The sequence below is a fragment of the Diuraphis noxia genome, unplaced genomic scaffold (assembly GCF_037042655.1).
Source record: "Diuraphis noxia isolate RWA-SAM2 unplaced genomic scaffold, SU_Dnox_SAM2 contig0004, whole genome shotgun sequence".
In the NCBI taxonomy this organism is placed as follows: Eukaryota; Metazoa; Arthropoda; class Insecta; order Hemiptera; family Aphididae; genus Diuraphis; species Diuraphis noxia.
Genome location: NW_028301714.1, coordinates 69,217,239 through 69,237,853, shown reverse-complemented (window position 1 = coordinate 69,237,853; position 20,615 = coordinate 69,217,239). Strand labels below are relative to the sequence as shown.

Below are 20,615 nucleotides of genomic sequence, written 5' to 3'. Positions count from 1 at the left end.
TTATTATTGTTATTATTTATTATAAGGCGCACCGGCAGTTCGGGTAGTCAAGTTGTAGCGGCGGAGAAACCGGGGCCAGACACTGCATCTACCCAAGGTCAAGTTTACTAATATGTAATCAACGGTCAGTCGTTTGCCATCCACTGCCCACCCATCCCTATAATATACGTAGCTGCGCCCACCGAATTAAATACAATATTATATACATAAATTCGGTATACATATATAGACACCAGTCGAGAATGCTCAAGTAACTGCAACGCCTATACAAATACCACGATTGAATAATAATAATAATTTCATTATATTATCAAGACGATGGCCGCAAAGCAGCATAATATTATTAAAGAACAAAAATTAATTTATGATGAACACAATAGTGTAATATATGCGACACGTAAATATTACAGGTTACAGCATTAAAAGGCGTTTACATTTTTCAAAATTAAATTTTAGCTTAGTAAAAGTATAATTTTAGGAATAATTTCTAGTATACATGTGTAGCATTGATTAGGTAAAAATTTAAACTCGGAAAAACAAGTAGTAACGCTCGTTATGAATGAAATAGGTATGTTCAAGTAAAACGTATAGGAAAAATGACTAGGTATATGTATATAACACACGCACACAGTGTTGGTATTATATATTATTAAACATTTACCATGTCGACTGCAGCTGCACACGTGGTGATCAAAACTTTTAACACGGTTTTCGTTACCCCTCAAACTTACCGCAACAAACTGTTCACGACATATAGTAAAGTAAGCTGAATGAACTAGAACATAATATAGTGAGTGTTATAAACATATATGTATTATATCGGGAAAACATTAGAAATCGCGAGACGCGTAAGATAGGTTTACAACCCTCAACCAACAACCTTCTAACATACGTACACTGCACAAGATGAGAGAAACCATGCAGGCTTGGGGGTAACACTTTTATGCCCCCCACCACTATTTTCGACCCTCTATCATCAAGTTTGTCAAATAACTGCAGCGTTAGAAGAATCTTTCTATACTCAATTTTTTAATTTATTTTATTTCTATTGAATTTAAAAAAAATCGAGTAGTCCCGAACTGCCACGTCCGGAGGAACTCCCTTCCATCATCTAGGCAGGCCTACCTATTACTATACCTATATTACATGATGATATCATTATACATATTGTACGGCGCCGCAGTATTTGGAAAACTATAAATAAGCTCAACAATATATCGTCTGTATATCGAACAAAGGGGGCGTCGTTGGAGGGGGAAGGAATATCATTCGGGCGTTAAATGCGATCATACACTACTTCATAAAATTCCTTATAGTAAATATTATATATTATATAAAAGTCGTACGTCGGATTCGCATCGCTGCAGACACGATGGCGACGGAATACGTCACATATTATTATAATATTTTGCGGATCGCGTACCTCCATAAATACTATATACACACTCGTACGCAAAAAATCTCCACAAATCTCTCTTGCCGTTAAATGACGTTATTTCATGGTATCGACTCCTCATGCGGCGTATTAGACGAATATGCTCAAATTGAGTGGGGGTGGTTAGGTGGTATTAGCACTCTCAAATAATGTCCGCATGTGTATGTATCTATAAAATATCTCCTTACAAAAAAAAAAAAACTTTGAAATTGCATAGTTTAATAGCATCCTTATAGGTAGTATTTTTTATTTAATGAAAATTCGGTACGGAGTGAAAAAGTGATAGAAGACACAGTGGTGATGTTGACAAGTACACACTCTGCAGCTCTTGAATATAATAATATATTATACATCAGTCTTAAAATTTACGACGATAAAACGTATTCGAAACCCGATTCCGGTCCGTGCAGCCACGCTCATTATTATTATTATTATTTTAGAGTATCGTATTGCACGCGTGCAGTGTGTCATAATCATCGTCGTCGTATACCGGAGGTTGTATACGAAAAGTTTAACAAAAATAAGACGACGTATATATATACATAATATATAAACGTATAAAAAATAAAATCGTCTCTTCCTCTTTCCGCGCGGCACGCCAGCCCGTGTCATAGATTTGTCGGGTGTATAAAATAGTTTTCTCCTCATCTTCTTCTTCGCCGCTCGTTTTATCAGGTTCTTCCACCCGGCTTGCTCGCGCGACAACATTTCGGTTGATTAACTCGTTGCGTTCGACAATATCGGAGAGTCCTCCTGTTCCTGCTTCTCTGCATATAATATATACAAGACTATTAAAAATATAAAAGTCTCTTTTTCGACGTTTTTTATAAACATTTTTACGACGGCCGGTACCCATCATGCGTCTGACTCTATTATATAGGTATATACTCATAAGACGAGGTAAACGCATTTACCTATTCTACTTATTATACAGGATGTTCATCAGAATGTTTTCATCCCTTCCACCCCCCCCCCTCAAATTACTCAACAACACGAGCAATTGTTTTTACTTAACATACAATATACATATATCTGATGATTAATAATAACTATAATATTAATTTGTGTTAATGTTAATAAGAGATTTAACAAGTTACTACTTTAAATCAACAATTCAAATATTGTAATTAGCTGCTCGAGCAACGCACAGCAGGTGTGCACGATAACAGCTACGACGAGACACCCTGTATAGCCTTTATAGTACGGATTCGCCTAGGTACATAATATAAAATATTATTATGAACCTTAATATACACCACACCCGATACCAACCTGTTTTTTTTCGATTCTTTTCGTTAGTATTATTATCGTCGTTCAATTACGCGTGCGATATTACTATAAACTATATTTGACCATAACTGGCTGTCACGGCGCGTTGTATATTATTTAAACGTGAAACGTTAGCTGACCTCCTACAAAAAAAAAACACCGACAAAGTTCGAAATCAATACTATATATATAGGTACACCTGCATGTGTGGCTGTGTTGCATCGCGGCCATAGTATTCCACACCGTCATGGTTGCGACGATGTAAGTGACATTTTTCACGGACCTATATTACCGTTAATCAGTGATCATTGAGATTCGTATATTGTTTTCGAGTAAAATAGCAAAACAAAAATCCATCCGGACGTTTTTGAGTTGTAAAAACTAGTCGGATTGCACATTATTCGTGGTAGACATAACGGCGACGATGATAAAATCCGAAAACATAAAATATCTTTAAATGAAATTATTACTATCGTATGACAGCTGCACAAGAAAACGAAATAAAACGTCATTTCGAATACATTCCAGCCGATTGAACGGAGCGCAATTGAACCTCGAACCACGCCGGTGTACAAAATATACTATACAAATATTATATTATTTTCACTCTAATAATATGTCATGAAATTGTATAGTTCACATTTCTTATTTTTTTTTTTACTTTAAAATTATAAGCGATGTTTTCGTTGCATTAAAAAACGTTATTAAATTCCTGAACTCTAAAGCAATAACATATAATACCTACCTATAATATATATATTAAACAGCCAAACCCGAATTTCGGTTACAAAGATAGAGACCGTCGAGTTTAGTTTGATATCTCGATTCGAGTCTTTGAGAGTTTTCCGTTGTTGATGATGATGATGGTAGTGGTATAATGGTGGGGAGAGGTGTTCGAAGTTTAACTAGGGAAAATTTTAGATGTTTATGCATATTTTTATTCTTGAACCACTATAATGGGTATCGACAGAAACAAACCGATATGACATTCGTAACGTTTTGACAGTCGGCCGAATCCAATTAAACTAACACGGTTTAATGCAAAAAAAAACTTATCGCTCGTTGTCTGTCCAACCTGCAGGCCTAAAATAGAATCGCGTGACTCGGTTCAATTCTATTAAAATTGTGTTTTCGAAATATTGTACGTAAAAGCTTTACGCAAATTGGCTACACAAGACCGAAACGTTATACGCTGAAAAAGGCATAGAATGACAGGAAAAAAACCAACTACCACAGTGTAAATTGGAATACACCGTATAAATATGCGTGTGTACAAAAAATACAAGACGGTGGTTGATGTAATATATTATTAGGCATAAAAAAGCGTATAAAAAAATCGTCGACGAACGAACCACTCGTAATAATAAAAACTACTCGGAGCGTGGTAGTAAACAAGACGATGAAAATCTGAAAGTGCTACTTGACGGTCGGCGCACTTAATTTATCGCTGATCGGCCGTATATTGTGTGCTTTTTCGCTGTCGTCGAAACGGTTTTACATAGTGCGATAATATTCGCGTATATTTATCTGAATGTGAAAAGCGACTGCAGCGAGAAAAAGAGGATTTAAAAAAAAAATTAAAACGAACACGCTCGCAAAAAAACATTATAATATGTAAGCGATAATGTGTTGCATGCGTCAGAACAATACGAAATGGATAAAAACGATTCACAGAACAGCGTTTTTTGAAAATATTTTTTATGTTTTTTATGTATATAGGTAACTACCATTATAATTTAAAATATATACATTATATACTTAGTGCATAATATACCCAGCGACGTTTTTGACGGATAAGATATTTGCATTGATTTTCAGAATAATATGTAATATGTAATGCCTTTGTCTATATCTATAGAATTAAAAAAAAAAGATTTTGTGTTGGCTGAGTCGCTCGGTTTATACTTTAAAATGTCATTATTTTCAAATCATCATCAAGTCTTGTATAATATATACATTATATAGAAATTTATATGAATATGCACATTATAAAATGTAGGTAGTAGTAACACGTAGTAACATTTGGAATGGAAATTTGTTAAATAGCCCTGGTACACCCTTGACCCTTATATGTGACTTATAAGAGGCCACGAGGGAACTTGTGAGGGTTTTTTAATTATATTTCTTGAACCTATCTCTTTGTTTATAATAAACTTATATATATATATATATATATCTCATACAAGTAATAATGTATTTTCTTGGTACCTTGTTTATAATCAATTTACTTGTACCTACTAATTATTTTATAATAAACTAAATAAATAATTATAATAATTATAACAATAATAATTTGTAATCTCGAAAACTGTTAGAGAGCTTGACGTGACATGATCTTATTTATCATTAAATATGTAAATCGTCTCCTCAATAATAATTTCAGTTTAGTATGTTCAAATATTATCTATATAAATACAAAATAATAACATCAAATAAAATGGAGCTACAGTTCATTACATCTATTATAATAGAATCTAAACTTAAAACAACAGTCGACAAACGTGAAGACCCTGCCCATTGCTTAACCTGTGGGGAAGGTCTTACCGTTAAACACATTATTTTACACTGCCACACTTTCGCCGATGCCAGAACATCTCTAAACATTCCGGATCGTCTATATATGAAGCACTTGGACCCAGTTTTGAAAACTACAGCAACATTATAAGTTATAATTTATAACATTTATACAAAGAACTAAACTTTACAACCTTATATAATGTATAAATATATCTTTATTAATGTTAGCCAATAACTGTAGTAGTTGAGGCTTAAATAAATAAAAAAGAATAAAAAAAGAGTCAACAAGTACACGGAGCTAAAATTTGTGAGATATCTCGTCACGCCTTGTCTTCACCACTTGATTCGTATAAGCACGTTATTAACTAAATCATTGGCGGTAATACATTAAAAAGGTAACAACTATCTTTGAAAAAATTACACCAGACATTGGAATATTGGAAAGATAATAATAATAAAAAAAAAAACACTAAAACTGACCAACAAAAAGTCGACTCACGTTAATACAATCTCCTTGTATGCGTGTAATACCTATCTAATATACAAAGTGCTACACGCAATAAAGGTAGGTACCCTCAGTTTCCTGATCAGATAGAATATAATATATACGACAGCTGCACTTGATGGTCGTATTGATAATAATCGAAGCAAAACAAAAAACTCAAGACACCGAGACGCACGCACCTGAGTTTATGTAATAAAAAATAAAAAATAACTAATAATAATAATAACGAGGAGTACGCCAGCGTCGATGTGATTATCGTCGACGGTGCGCGGCGTGACGGAAAGCATTGATAACGCGTATCGACTACCTACTAACTGCTCAAACTGCAGCAGCAGTCGATGATTTTACGTGTAATATATTATTATTATTGTTTATAATTTTATTCCACGAATTGTATGTTACATTAAATTTGATGATTTTATTTTCTTAATCGTCTACTTCCTACCGCTTTCGCACAGTTCATATAGAAAATCCGGAAATACTAAAACGAAAGATCAGACCATTCAGACCGATCAACCGTGTATTGACAATACGTCGATGATGGTCTCGTTTCCGTGACGTTTCGTCAAAGACCATGATAAAGATTCGCGTACAAACATAATAATATATAGTATGGTATAATATGATGATCACAAAAAAACAAATTAAAATAATAAAGCACGGATAAGAGTAGATAAGAGTCGTGGCTTTAAAAAAACTGCATATAATATCTAAATATCTTTTATGTTATACATTTTATTCCTATATTTACACGATAAGTCGATACCACATTATATATTGCATTTTTGTTTTTTTTTTAATCTATTGTTATTTCCCACTATTGTAAAACGTTAAATTAAAAACAAAAAAGGCACCTACCTATAATAATGTTATGAATTTATTTGAATTTTCACAAAAATAATAATTTCGTTTATACTATTATATAAATCTACAAAAATATTTTGCTATATATACAATTACAATATTACATACAAATTATTAGATATAAGATATTAAGACGTACCTATACAAAGTGATTTGCCAAGTGGCATGCTTAATGCTCATTCCATTTTTGCTTTCACAAAATATAGTTATTCCAAATGTGATTTTTGAATTTTTGGAATTTTTAAATGTAAAAGTACCAAATTAAAAGTCCATATTTTAGAGTTTGTCATCTTTTGTTAAATTAAATAAAAAATAAATTATTGCTTACTCAATTTTGAATTAATAGAATTTACGTTAGTATTTCTTCAAACGTCATTTCGAGTGAAAACAGTTTTAAAATATAACTACACTGGCGGAACAGGCACTTACAAAAGTTCTCGTACCAACATTAAAACATTTTAATTGTTTTATGCACAGTGATTAAACGAAATGATTACTTTCGATATCGCATGATAAAGCGATTTCTACTATACAAAATATATTATATTTGAGAACGTGACATGGACTACGTCATTATGAAAACGATTATGTAAATATATTAAAAAATTTTCGTACTACATATTGAAAACAAAAATGGTTTAACTTTTGACAGTTGTTATTATAATATAGGTATAATAGGTATAGAAAATTAGACAAAAGTCAAAATTTAAATCTGTATTTAGTCAGAGAAATAGGTAGATACAGTAAGTATAAATCATATGGTAGGGTTTGATACGCGTATATATATATAAATATGTACATATAAACAAATTGGGTTTTCGTAATTCGAAGCCAACAACGCATAAATGGCATGTCGTTAAAAGCAAACTTTGGACATATCGCTCGTTCTAAATCATATCATGCAACTTATATAATCATTCAAATGTTTACCGTAAGTCGTTGTGGTGACGTACACTGTTTTGTTGTGATATATTTTATTTGCGTGAAACCGTCAAATGTGTTATAAATTAAAATATTATATTATGCATGAATACATGATATGCGGAATGCACAACCAAATCTACAGAATACGCAAACGAAATTAAAGGATTAAAAAGGAAGAGAAATTAAACGGGTAATGGGACAGAGAAAAATGTTAAAAACTATTCGCTTTATAACGCCAACAATAATGAACACTCTAGACATTCCGTTAGGTAGAAACATGGTTACTAAAAAATGTGGAATAAATAAAAATAAAAAAAAGGGGAAAGGGAAAGAATTAAAGGAAATGTATTTTTTTTTTTTTTTATTTGAACAAAGCCTTATGTTTATACTTTGTAATTATTAAAGACTGTTTTGTATTGTAAAATTAATTCGTATAATTAGAACTGTAACATAAGCAAAAAAATAATTACGAGCAAAGGGGTTTAGAATAATAACACATCACTATAATCAATTAGTTCGCTTGCATATTTCGTCGTCGAAATCGCAGAAATAATGAATTTAAAAAATATAATGATAAAAATGTTATAACGTAATAGAAATCTATAATGGTAGTTTTTATTAAGATACTATACAAAATATAATTTTAATTGTTTTCGAGTTTATTAGCAGTGTTAATTATAAATAATATGTTGTCTTAGAACGTTTATATTATCATTTACGCGTTCATAAATACTGTAGACATCCATTTAAATTGCGGAAATTCATCCGAGATGAGTCGAGGGTCAAATGACACACACTATACTGTAATAGTTTATATTGTTTATTGACGAGGGGAAGCGTACATTTATGTATGTGATATGTATAGTTAGTGTCATGAAAAGCGTTATATTTTTGTCATCGAATACAATAAGCGTCCGATAGGCGCCAGTTTGAGTAAAAACTTTTCCGCCCAAGTATTATAGATATATCGCGAATAGGAAGTAAGGAAGTAAAGTCGAAATGATAAAATGTAATATACGGAAGTCGTGATATTTGACCTACAAAGCAAAAAAATGCAAAAGTTTAAGCATAAACTCATAAACTGTAAACTTAAATCTTGACATTTTACTCATCACTGTTTCCTAATGCATTCATGTATAAAAAGAAAAAAATACGGAGCATATATAGTTCTGGTTATTATTATTGTAGTTGTTTTTGTATTCGATTTGGAAAACCATTTGAACATAGAAATATTTTACATATTTCACTGAGGTTTTGTATACGTGGATTAATCGACCGAAACAGTAAAAAACATTAAAAATATAAAACGAACTGTAAATACTTTACGTTTTGTTTACATGTCATCCGATTTATTGTCGAACTTCGACTCTGAAGATACTATATACTGTATATTCGTGACCAAAGGATTTCGTTTTTTGTATTATGTTGTCTAATATAGTATTATATAGTTGGTAAATGGGTTGTGAACTTCAGTTATTAACACAGCAAATCTGATCATATTGTTAATTTTAAAACGAAATAAGTAAGATGTATTCGAAGTTAAATTGGGTAATATAATACAGTATATATTCTAAACAAACTATTTAAAAAAAAAGTACTAGATGAAGATAATATTTGTTGTTAAATTTGATTCATTATTAGTTCCTAAATATTTGAAGGTATAATATTTAAGATTTTTAGGATCCAGCAAAAATTATATCATTTTAATCCAATTTCATTAAGCTGCGTAATTATATTTTAAACGTGAGACACGATCAATTATTGAAGAGTTTTAGATTTAGCTGGACACAGACATAAAAGTTATATTTTTAATTAGTCTTTTGTAAAACATATTTTTCACTTTCGTATGTCAATTAATTGGGTTTTTAAAAATTGATATTTTATTAGAAATTGTTTTTGTTATTCAATTAGATACATTACTGAAAATGAATAATCAGTCTCTTATCAATACCACATTATGTACTCTGTGTGTTATAGGTAAATACCATATAGTTTTAAAATATTAAATAATTATTCAAGGTCAATTTTTTTTTTTATCTTTTCGTACATAATAATAGATATGTAATATAATATTATACAATGCAATAAATGATTTTTAGCTATTTATTATAGGTTAGATAATATACAATGATAAGTAAATATTACATAGGTACCTCCGTGTTTTAAATAAAAGCGAATTTCAACGCGCAATACTGTATAATTTATTATGTCATTCAATAAATATAAAAAAGATCTAATTGATAAAAATTTCCTAATTAATATTGATGTTATAAACACGCATTGGAACTATTCGAGGTAAACATTCATCTCGGCCACATGTGCGCAACAAATGTATCGTATCGTCTCAATGAACTTAAGCCGGTAATTCGGTATACATACTCGTAGATATATGATACAATATATTATATATTATCGTAAATTAAACACGGTATATCCCGCAGTAATCCTGTCATGCACATATTATACACAAATACATACAAAATATTATAATATCTATGTATAATGTATATAGCTTACACACAATACACATGCAAAATTGATAACAACACGAAAAATAGTAGTTTTGGTGGTTAAAAATAAAAATTTCAAATTCAACGAAAAATAACAATATATTAAACGCTATATTTATAACGTTCCTGAATAAATACCTTAATTTAATATCGCCTGATAATTAATAAATTATTAAATAACAGTTATATGCAACGACAGTTTCTTCTATAATTCCGAACGTTAGTACACACCTATTGAGTACTCACGTTGGTAAGTAAAATTTATTATTGCTGATTCAAGAAAAATTCAAAAATTATACAAGCGCGCATGATATCGTAGTATTGTTGCAACCACAGCGGTTGTTGTTATTAATATTGAATTATTCATTTATTGCTAGTATATTATATGCATATTCATTTTTGTATTGCGAAAATATAGAGCCGATGACAATGTATTTTTTTAATTAAATAGAACGATAATATGATTTTATAGCCGGTTTAACGTCGAAACGAAGCGCCAATAAATTAGTAGGCTTTTTTTCTATTAAATTGTATAATGACCATTGTAAAATTTTACGATGCCGATCAAAAGGTTCCCGTCGACAACGTCGGCGTATAGTTTTTAACGGTTTGCATCCCGCAGCTGTTGCCGGTCACCACCGCCGTGTACAATGCTATACGTCCACCGCCACTGGCTTGCAATAAAATATACGACCTTTTTTACTCTCCCTCTCACTCTCCTTACCCTCTCCTCACTTTTCTTTTCTCTCGAAACTACCCTCCTCCCTTCAGTCTCACTTTCCAAATTAAAACTTATTATACAGTTGGCTTTCAGTTTCCCAAGGTTTGTTACACTTATTTTACATCGACAAATATACAAAACACGTGACGCAATGATAATATGACATAAAAATATTTTGTAGGTACGAAAAATTTACAAAATAACACCAAATGTTTTGTGTCGCAATATAATCAAGTGACGTGCACGGTCCATCACCACACACCATCGTTAAATACCAATACAACAACCACCGACCAACTACTACCGCCAACACCGCACTTTGATTTACCGTACCCAAAAAGAACTTATACAATACATCGGAGGCGGAACTTCGGCGGTGGCCTAATAAACGCTCGAGACGAGGGCGGCCGGATGCGCGCTGCACATTGGAATAACCATTTATGTAGGTACCGGCACTCACGTTTCTCCCTTTGGACAAGTTAGTTCCCATGCCATGAGTGTTGCGTGCGATGATTTCAGCAGCTTCACATTGCCAACGCGTTATCCGTGCGATGGGTAGGCATTCACTTTCCGAACGCAATGAAAATATTATTACAAAACACTATTGGTCGGCGATGATAACGATGATAGGAACGAACTGTTCGAGTGATGTGTTATCGTGTAAGGTATATCAAAAATAAAATTCGATCACGGAAGATATTGTGAGAAATCGTAAACAATTTTCGTATCCCGATTGTGAGAGGAGAACACGCGCGAACAAGTACGCGATCGGTTACCTACTGAAACCGCCGCTCAGCCGCTGGTCGTCGCCACTCGCCGCCGCCGAACAGTATTTTATTCCTCCGCTGGCGGGGCAGGCGTACCAAACTGCCAGGCCAGCGCGACATATTCTCCTTTTTACTACGATAATTATTACTATTATTTATTTTAAAACAGCGCCCAAATTACGATTTTTAAATATTTATAGGTTACACTATAATATACTATACACAAGACACAACACCCATTAATAAATTAAAATAAACAGGAACGCAACGCGAATGGAGAATAAGGCGTTAGTTTTAAAAATAGAAACTCTTTGATCGCACCTATTGTTTAACGAAATTTGTTTCATAGAAAAGGGTATACTTTAAAAATTGAATGAAAAATAAAATAACCAAACCTCCATCACGTAGTACTGCTAAATTTCTCAAAAATTTTCGTTAATTCATTTAATTTTGTCAATAAACCTAGTTGTTTTTGCAATGTCTGGTACAATATATGATTTATATGATTATAGATATTTAATTATACATTTTTTTTTTTTTAATCACTTGTATTAATTCGTAAAAACATTATAAAAAACTATGAATAACAATAATAATAATGCACATAAAAATAAAAATAAAAATACATTATACGTAAACCTACTTGCAACAACCTATACCTCTTATCAATCTGATTTCATTTTAATGGCATGATTCAAAAATTAGTTCACAATTCAACACAATTCACAGTTCACTATTTGTAGTCCGATAACTTAATATTCGTTAATTAACTATTTATATGCACGATATGTTTATTAATTATAATTTAAAGTATAATAAAAATGTATATCTATAAAACAGTTAAGGTGATTTAATGAAGGTTGTATAGGTACCTATAGATCTCCTTTGTATACGAATACATTATATACATATTTCAATGATAGCTACGATTTAGCACATAAGATATTGAAATAAACCTAATTTCACGTGATTATATCATGGGACAATTATTAAAAGTTCAAGAAGTATCTGTATTTTTTCGTCACAAAAAGTATTATTTGCTGGTATTGTTATTTTTATTAATTAACAAGTCATCACTTATATTAGTTATCAACAATAAAATATCAAAAATATATATAATATAATATTATCTCTGAAAATAAAATGAAATTTTACGTTGTTATATAAACAATCGCTCACGATAAAACTTGACTAGAGATAAAAAAAAGGCCTATAAAACGCTATCATATTATAGGTAGGCATTACAAAATTGTTACATCATATTATAATAATATACACATTCTGTTGCAAGGCGGATAAAATTTTATAACTTTTGAAATATTCCCTAGATATAAGACGTACCTATTTAATGCGCGTCTGCCGGCTTTTCATACCTATATATATATATAAGAGATCACTGTAAATTGCGGAGGTAAAAACCATCTCTTAACGTTTAACGTCGGTTCCCGTCTTAATACCTAAACCTGCCGATAATATATCCGGCGGCAGTGCAGTAATCGAAGTTATTTCTATATTGTTTTTAATATCGCCTCCAGAAAAACCTGTAGGGGACCCACACGTTTCGCCAAATCAATCGGCGAATTTATCCGGTCGTAAAAATCGCGCGGTGCTATTACAACTAGAGTAGTATTATATTAAGTCTCTCGTCTTGCCGTTTAAGGGGCCACTATAATATAAACGTCCATAGGCCGAGCCCAATAATGACAAGGTGTTTTCGGTAATAACAATTTCCAACTATACCATCAGCCAACGATGATGATGATAGTACTAGTCATGCGGGATTATATTATTATTATTATTATCATCATCATAGTACACCGTGATCGGAATCGGAAAACGAAAAACATATTTTCTGGTTGCGTAATCGAATTACCAATACCGGAGGTGGACGTGTTACGTATTATAATAATGATAATAATATGTCGACGGCGGCAAACGGGGTTGTTGATTTTTATGTAAAACCTGCAGGTTGTATACATAAACTATAACATTGTACAATATTTCGGAAACGAATTTCGAAACGTGAGCACATAAAAAGATGTGCAAATTCAATTGTCTGGAACGGTGTGACGGTATAATGCAAATATTTTGAATCGTAAAATGTGGAATATTACTGTGAAACAGCTATATATTATTAATATGATTATTGTATAAATGTGGTACACACTTCGGCTGCAAAACGATATGAAAATATCGTCGCACACCGCGCCGGTTAGAGAAAATATGCTTGCCGAGTACTGGGTCATTATGACAATAATTATATTCATATAAAATAAAAAAAACCAAAAAATATTGAATATTTAAAATGTATCTAACTTAAAAAGACTTTAAATATTTTGAAAATTTTTTCAAGTATAGAAAACGACAGTACCTATAAACATTCAGTGAAAATTTCATGTTTCTGATTTTAGAGTTACAATATCAAAATTCGATTTTCTCAAAAATTTCTGTTTTCCTTAATTTTTTGTTTCTTATTTATCCCAGTGATTTTGAAAACTATAAGAAATTCAAAATTTTACCCCCCTCCCCAATGCACCAACTAGATTCACTTTTCAACTGAAAAAGCTACTGCAGTTGAAAATTGAAGCATTATTTTGACAAATTATGGTGTACACACACACACAAAAACTCATAAGATTGTAAAATCAATACATTCATCGCTCCGTTCAGAATCTAAAATATATATTTATTTTTTCTTTTTTTTTTTTTTTTTGCTGATTTTTTTCTTTTTATTTATTAACATAAGACATTCCTAGCCTAAGGCTATCTAAATCTAGGGATATTTACAGTTTACATAATATTTTTAACATTATAACGTGATAATTAAAAGATTTTTAAAGGTACTAAGGATAAATTACATAGGTAATAAAATATACATAAGTAACAAGGTGTTATTTTTTCTAAAATCTCTATAACCATAATATTAATTCTGTAAGAAAAAAAAAAATAACAAATTCTCATGAATGATAACCTTTATCCTATATGCTTATTGTACAACATTGTATAGATTGTGTATGTGCGTTTGTGAAATATAAAAAAAGGGCGTTTTAAACGATATTCAAACGTATATATAAATAATAACAATAATAGGTAATGTTAAGTACCTATGTCCTATATATATTAATGACGGTCTTAAAAATTATTTTACACCACGATCGTTGACAAGTTGATGCATCCCTCGTGGTGCGAAAATATATATGAAGTTTCCTATAATAGTGACACAGCCTCACGGTCGCGGGTGGCCTGCTGCACCTAAATACATATTATTTCGAACACGTTTGTTAATGGGTGAGAATTTTAAACTGCATGCAGAACACTGAAGGGTAGACTATAGTCAAAACAGCTGCAGAAACAAAACATTTGTATATATTATATATACACACACAGACACACACTCCACCCCTTTTTTGAAATCGTCGTACGACAAATTTCCCGTCAACACATTTAGCTTTTATTGGATTAAAGATTAAACTACCAACTATTTTGTCTATATTCGCTGTATTATTGTTTTTGTTATTTAGGATTTATATATGAATTCAAAATCGAATTTCCTGATTTGGTTTTGTATAGTTTTAAAACGTTTGAGGGTCCGTAGCGGGGGTGAGTTTGTATCCGCAGCAGCCCAACGTGCTGTAGATCGAGGGCAACTATTCGTCCCCAAAGTTTTTAGGTACGCTACATACTACGAGTATATTATGTAATACAAATAATATTTTATTTTTTATTTTTTCCATTTCAACGTATGTTTGATGTATTAAATATTTCGTTTCACCCCCTCAAACAATTTTATAAACCAGCTATATCACGTCCTACACTCCAAACAGACCAGACAACGGGTGTCCTTATTCTATATACGATAGTTGAATACCTCGAATTTTTCGTTGGCCCTTCTTCATTTCACGATGATTCGTGTAATAAAATATTATCGTATTATTTTGTACGCATGGCTTGGAAATGTTTCATTAAAGAACGTAAAAAAAGACTAATTCATCGCTATTATTAAACCACAGCGAACCTTAAGCTCTGGACAAACGCAATTGATGAAAATATAAAAACACGTGTAAAACATAATTTATTAAAACCCGCCACGGCAGTTATTAATATACTTAATGTAGTGTAACATTATATTATGTTCCCAATTCAAACACAAAACTACACATTTTGCTTAAGTTAATTAATATAGTATATGTATACATATAATAATTTGTAATGTTTAAACGTAATTAAATATTTAAAAAAAAAAAAAACTAAACTTGCATGGTTTCTGCAGCATAAATATTTTACTATTTTATTTTAATAATAACTTGTAACTATCATAAAACGTTATTTTAATTAACCGCTGTACTGTTTATTTTTACGAGCCCATAGAACTGAAACTTAAATTACAATTTGCCGTACCAACCATAACAATAATTAAATAATACAAATGGAAAGAATCGTCAGACATAAATGTAGTTAACTATAATATGGTGTGATTGTGTGAAATGATTTAGCGATGTTATCGAAGATTAGTCTTTAGTATTTACGTCATTTCTGCAGGACGATTCGGGTATTTTAAATTTTACTTCCGATTGTTAGGAAGAAAAAAAAATCGAGCGTTCGATTAATGTCGAATAAGCTAAAAATAAAGTTTCAAATGTATGAAATGTGAAACGTTTGTTGCCACCAAAAACGGTGAAAAGATTTACAAAATATGTCTGAATTTATTGAATAACATACTATACCTACGTATTATTATAGGCTCTTCGAAATAAAACCATGTCATCGTATCCCTATAAATTATAAAATTACCGTTGAAACAATAATATTTCCGCCTGCACAAACGTGTGTTATACATAGGTATATATATATCCTACGCAATGCTGCAGAATCGTTTGAGTGAAAAATTAATTCAAATAGGGTAATATTTTTTTCCCCCGTTCCGTTTACGCATAAAATATGCACTACACTCGGCAGTTTTCGACTTAATTCCGTAAAACTACGCCGTCGTCGGATTGATAAACTTTAGAGAAAACCGTCGGCGGCGGGAAACTCGCGATGATGACGGTAATGATGACGACGATGGATGGGGAAGAGGACAGCGTCTGTAGCAGTATAGACAACAACGACGGCCAAACAAATGGCAGACACGTCGGTTCGCATTACGCATTCAAAAGTCGTAAACGAAAACGGCGCGAATAATGAAAATATATTCCAAGGTTGTTTTTTGTATCCCTATATGTATATACATAACGTATTTATATTTAATACATTGTATATACACCATCATGGTTCACGTCACCCTATACAATAACCTCGTCCCTGCAGCACCATCAAAGACCAGTCAAAACGTATTAGGCTCTTCATTACTTTGTCTGCGCGTGTATGTTATAGCACATCTTTTGCCGTGGCAAAGCGTATGCGACGACGGCCGATAACATAATAAATTAATAACCAACTCATCTGCACATCATACAATATAATAAAATATTTATACCTTTCATGCATATAATATCCTGTCCACTCGCTGTGCCGATTTATGCACCTGCGTGTGATGTACAGCCGAAACGCGAAAATTCGACGACAACCAATATATTGATAATAATTATTAAAATAAATAAAAATTAAAAAAAATTAAACCTCAATCGTACGATTGTGCGGGCAGCATATTCGTTCACGTTTTTACAGGAGAAAACAATCTGATGTATACGACTATGCGTGTATATGCTCACGCTCTGCAGGACGTTAACCTTATATCCGTACCCCCCTCGTGTTCCATAAAGACAGTAATAAGTGTATACTATATGTGTACATTTTATGCTTATATATACATGTATACTCGCGAGCGTTTTTGAGCAATTCAAAACGCCGTAAAAAAAAAGTTTAAACAACATAATTATATTTTATTTTATCATTTAAACTGCCGTATACATATACTATATGTCTATATGGGTATGTACATGGTGTAAGTATAAAATAAATGCATAATCGTCGTAGGTATAGTTTATACGATAAAAAGGAAAACTTTAATCGGTTACGACCTATAGTAAATCTCGCCGAATGAACGACGAGTGTATTCGAATGTTGAATGATATTGATAAAACGTATAGTTGTTCGACAGTCTCGAACTCGTATATAGAAATACGGTTAAAACTCACTTGGGAAAATATATTATAATTGTTTCATTTATACAAAAGTATCTATAATATAAAACTGCGTGTTATGTAAATATTTAAAAATTAAAATCACAAATCTCCAGAATATTGATATATATATATATATATATATAGGTATATGCACAAATAACGCAAGTCTCAAGTCGAGGAAATTATAAATATTTTATTTTGAACATAGAAGTGTAGAGCAGAGACGACAAGACTGCACCGTTACCTGTGTAGATGAGGCTATAGTATAGTATACAGTGAATCGAATATCATCATCGGACGGGTCAAGTTCAACTGTAACGGTTAAAATTATAGTCATCCGACGACCGGATTATATATTATGAGCAAGTGAAAGATCGAAATTCACAAGACACTTTTGGCACGCTGCACCTTAAGCCTCGGTAGTGGAGAAGGACACGCGGGCACAATAACGGCAAACATCACGGTGAACGACATATACCTAATATATTATACCTACATAATATAATATACCTAAATTTAAATATTACATACGAGGTAGCCGAGGTAGGCACAGACGATAATCGCTGAGTGGTCGTGGCTCGTGGATACTCGGCCTGATGGTTGTTAAATGAATCACCATGTATATATATATATAGTATATTATACATACATAAGACTCGAACAAGGTTTCAGCTCTGGCGGCAGAAGAAATATTTTTGCGTGTGGTATCGACACGCTCGAGGGTTATATACTTGAAGCATCGATACCCTGAGACACTTAGGTTAGGGTATACACAACCGCTGAAACGAATCTTATTATTAAAATCGAAAAATCTATGAATATATAAGTGTATAGGATAGGGGTGGCCTGCAGCTTGTGGCTCGCACCAGTCGTATGCGGCTCGCGTCTTCTTAAAGAAAAAAACCAATATTTGCTTATTAACGATGAAATTCAATAAATTTATAAAACGTATTTATAAACATTTTGGCTCTTGATATCATTGTATTTACCCATGTGGCTTGTGGACGTATTCATGTTGGCTATAACTTCTGGTGTAAGATATAAATACGACGATATACAGCACCGTGACCAATATAGTATATTATATTATATATACATTATACATGGAGAAGAGTGAATTAAATATCATCATCCAACGGGTCGAGTTCTGCAAACCGTGACAGTTAAAATCAGTTATCCGTCGACCATATGTTATACAACTGAAGCCAAAGATTGAAATTTACATCGATAGTGGAAAAGAACACGCAGGACAGCAACGGATGACCGAACACACAGTGAACGTCATATACCTAACATATTATAATTATATACTTACATAATAATACGTAATATGTAACATAGCTAAATCGGGCTAAACATATGCATAAATATTAGAAACGAGATGGATTAACTATAGAATATAAAGCATACAATAAGCGATAGTTGTTGTGATGACTAGTGGTAACTCGCGATGATTAATTAATCACCCTCTGTCGTATAGTTACGACCCACATGAGTTTCAGTAGAGGGAAAGTTTCGTGTGTGATTTCGGCCCGCTCAGACATTCACGGCACCGATGCCTTAAGGATACACTTAGGTCAAGGCCCACCCACAAACCATGGCGATAAATAAATGGTGTTTGGCTGAATTTTACTGCCGCCATTGTTACGACGAAGATCTTAAAGCTTAGTGATAAAGTCATATGTCGTGTCGCATAAAAGCGATTTCGCAAAAGAGTCGGTCGACGCGTCTCAGAGACCGGACGAATACCTTCACGTTTTATTATTTATATTTATTATATTTTATCCATATTATATGTTTACGACCAGTTCTAGCTGGCGCACAGGATATTATAAGTGCATGGTATTAACACGGTATCCTTTTACATATTAAAAAAAAAAATTAACATTATAATGTAATAATGTAATAATAATGTATATAAATAAAAATATTATAATATTGTTATAGAGGTATAGACTTCGGAGACGACGTCCGTCTGTGGTAGGTGTGATATGTATACATAAATGTGTAACAATATTTTGCATATAGACGTTTTAACGCGGGAAACAACCCCGGTGAATAACTCTTAGGAGGGGGGATAGTGGATAGGGGGGCTGGAGAATGTGTAAAATCCACCGGACTTGTCGATCGATATTTACGCGGAGCGCATAGAGCACTGACGCTATAAGTCGAGTCACTAAATCCAATATCAATAGGACGTTTTCATTTCCTCTCGATTGCTTTACCGGAAGAGTATTTTACTACGCTATATACATGTTTATACGTACCTATATTGTAATGTACGCCATACGAGACGCCTAACCCGATAACGTCGTCGTTGTCGTTTTCCGTTCGGATTTTATCGATTTCGCATTGCGTTTCAGATGAGTTTATACTTTTTTCCCTCCTAAATAGCTTAAAAAACCTTTTACGCGACATATATACTTACTACGATTTTCTAACCAATATAAATGCAAAAAAACCATTATTGATGTTGTCACGACGAAAAAATTGATTATACCCGACCTATGTATCTGCAGATGTACCTATAACTTCTATACATCATAATTTATTTTTTTATCAAACGATATCAGATCTGCAGAAATTATAGTTATTTTAATGTTATAATAATTTTTTCTCAAGTCCCTTTTCGTTGAGATAAAAAGACGACAATCGATTGAGTATAACACGAATTATATTAGTGTAATTATCATAAATTATTTAATGTATTATATTTTTATCGTATACAAATATCATAACATTGTATTCACATTTTTCAATTATTAAATAAAACAATCATACAGTTGTATTATATTGTACTTCCTTAATGGACTTATTCATAAGATTTAAACATATGTGACTATAATAATAAAATTGTGGCTATACTACATGCTCTCTGTACCGGTACAGAAAATTACGTTATTCTAAAAGGGGTTTATCAGTGGCCGTTTAAATACTGTGTGCGTGTTGTACGTATATTTTACCCCAAAGGCGTTTCA

The 20,615-nt window shown here is 32.2% G+C and overlaps 1 protein-coding gene across 4 annotated transcripts in view; it reads right to left on the bottom strand.

Moving 5' to 3' along the window:
• Positions 1-20,615, bottom strand: part of LOC107164470 (uncharacterized) — a 273,824-nt gene that overhangs the window by 103,788 nt on the left and 149,421 nt on the right. The window contains exon 1 of one of the 4 annotated variants that reach the window (XM_015512310.2): positions 11,196-11,533. The exons of 1 other annotated variant lie outside the window; for it this stretch is intronic. Coding sequence is in view for 2 of the 3 variants with exons in the window: in XM_015512308.2 (XP_015367794.2) it covers positions 11,206-11,235 (30 nt within the window). In the remaining variant the exon portion in view is untranslated. Of the gene's footprint in view, positions 1-11,078; positions 11,534-20,615 lie in introns of those variants that run through there. 2 more of the 4 variants (XM_015512308.2, XM_015512309.2) reach the window with 2 other exon arrangements.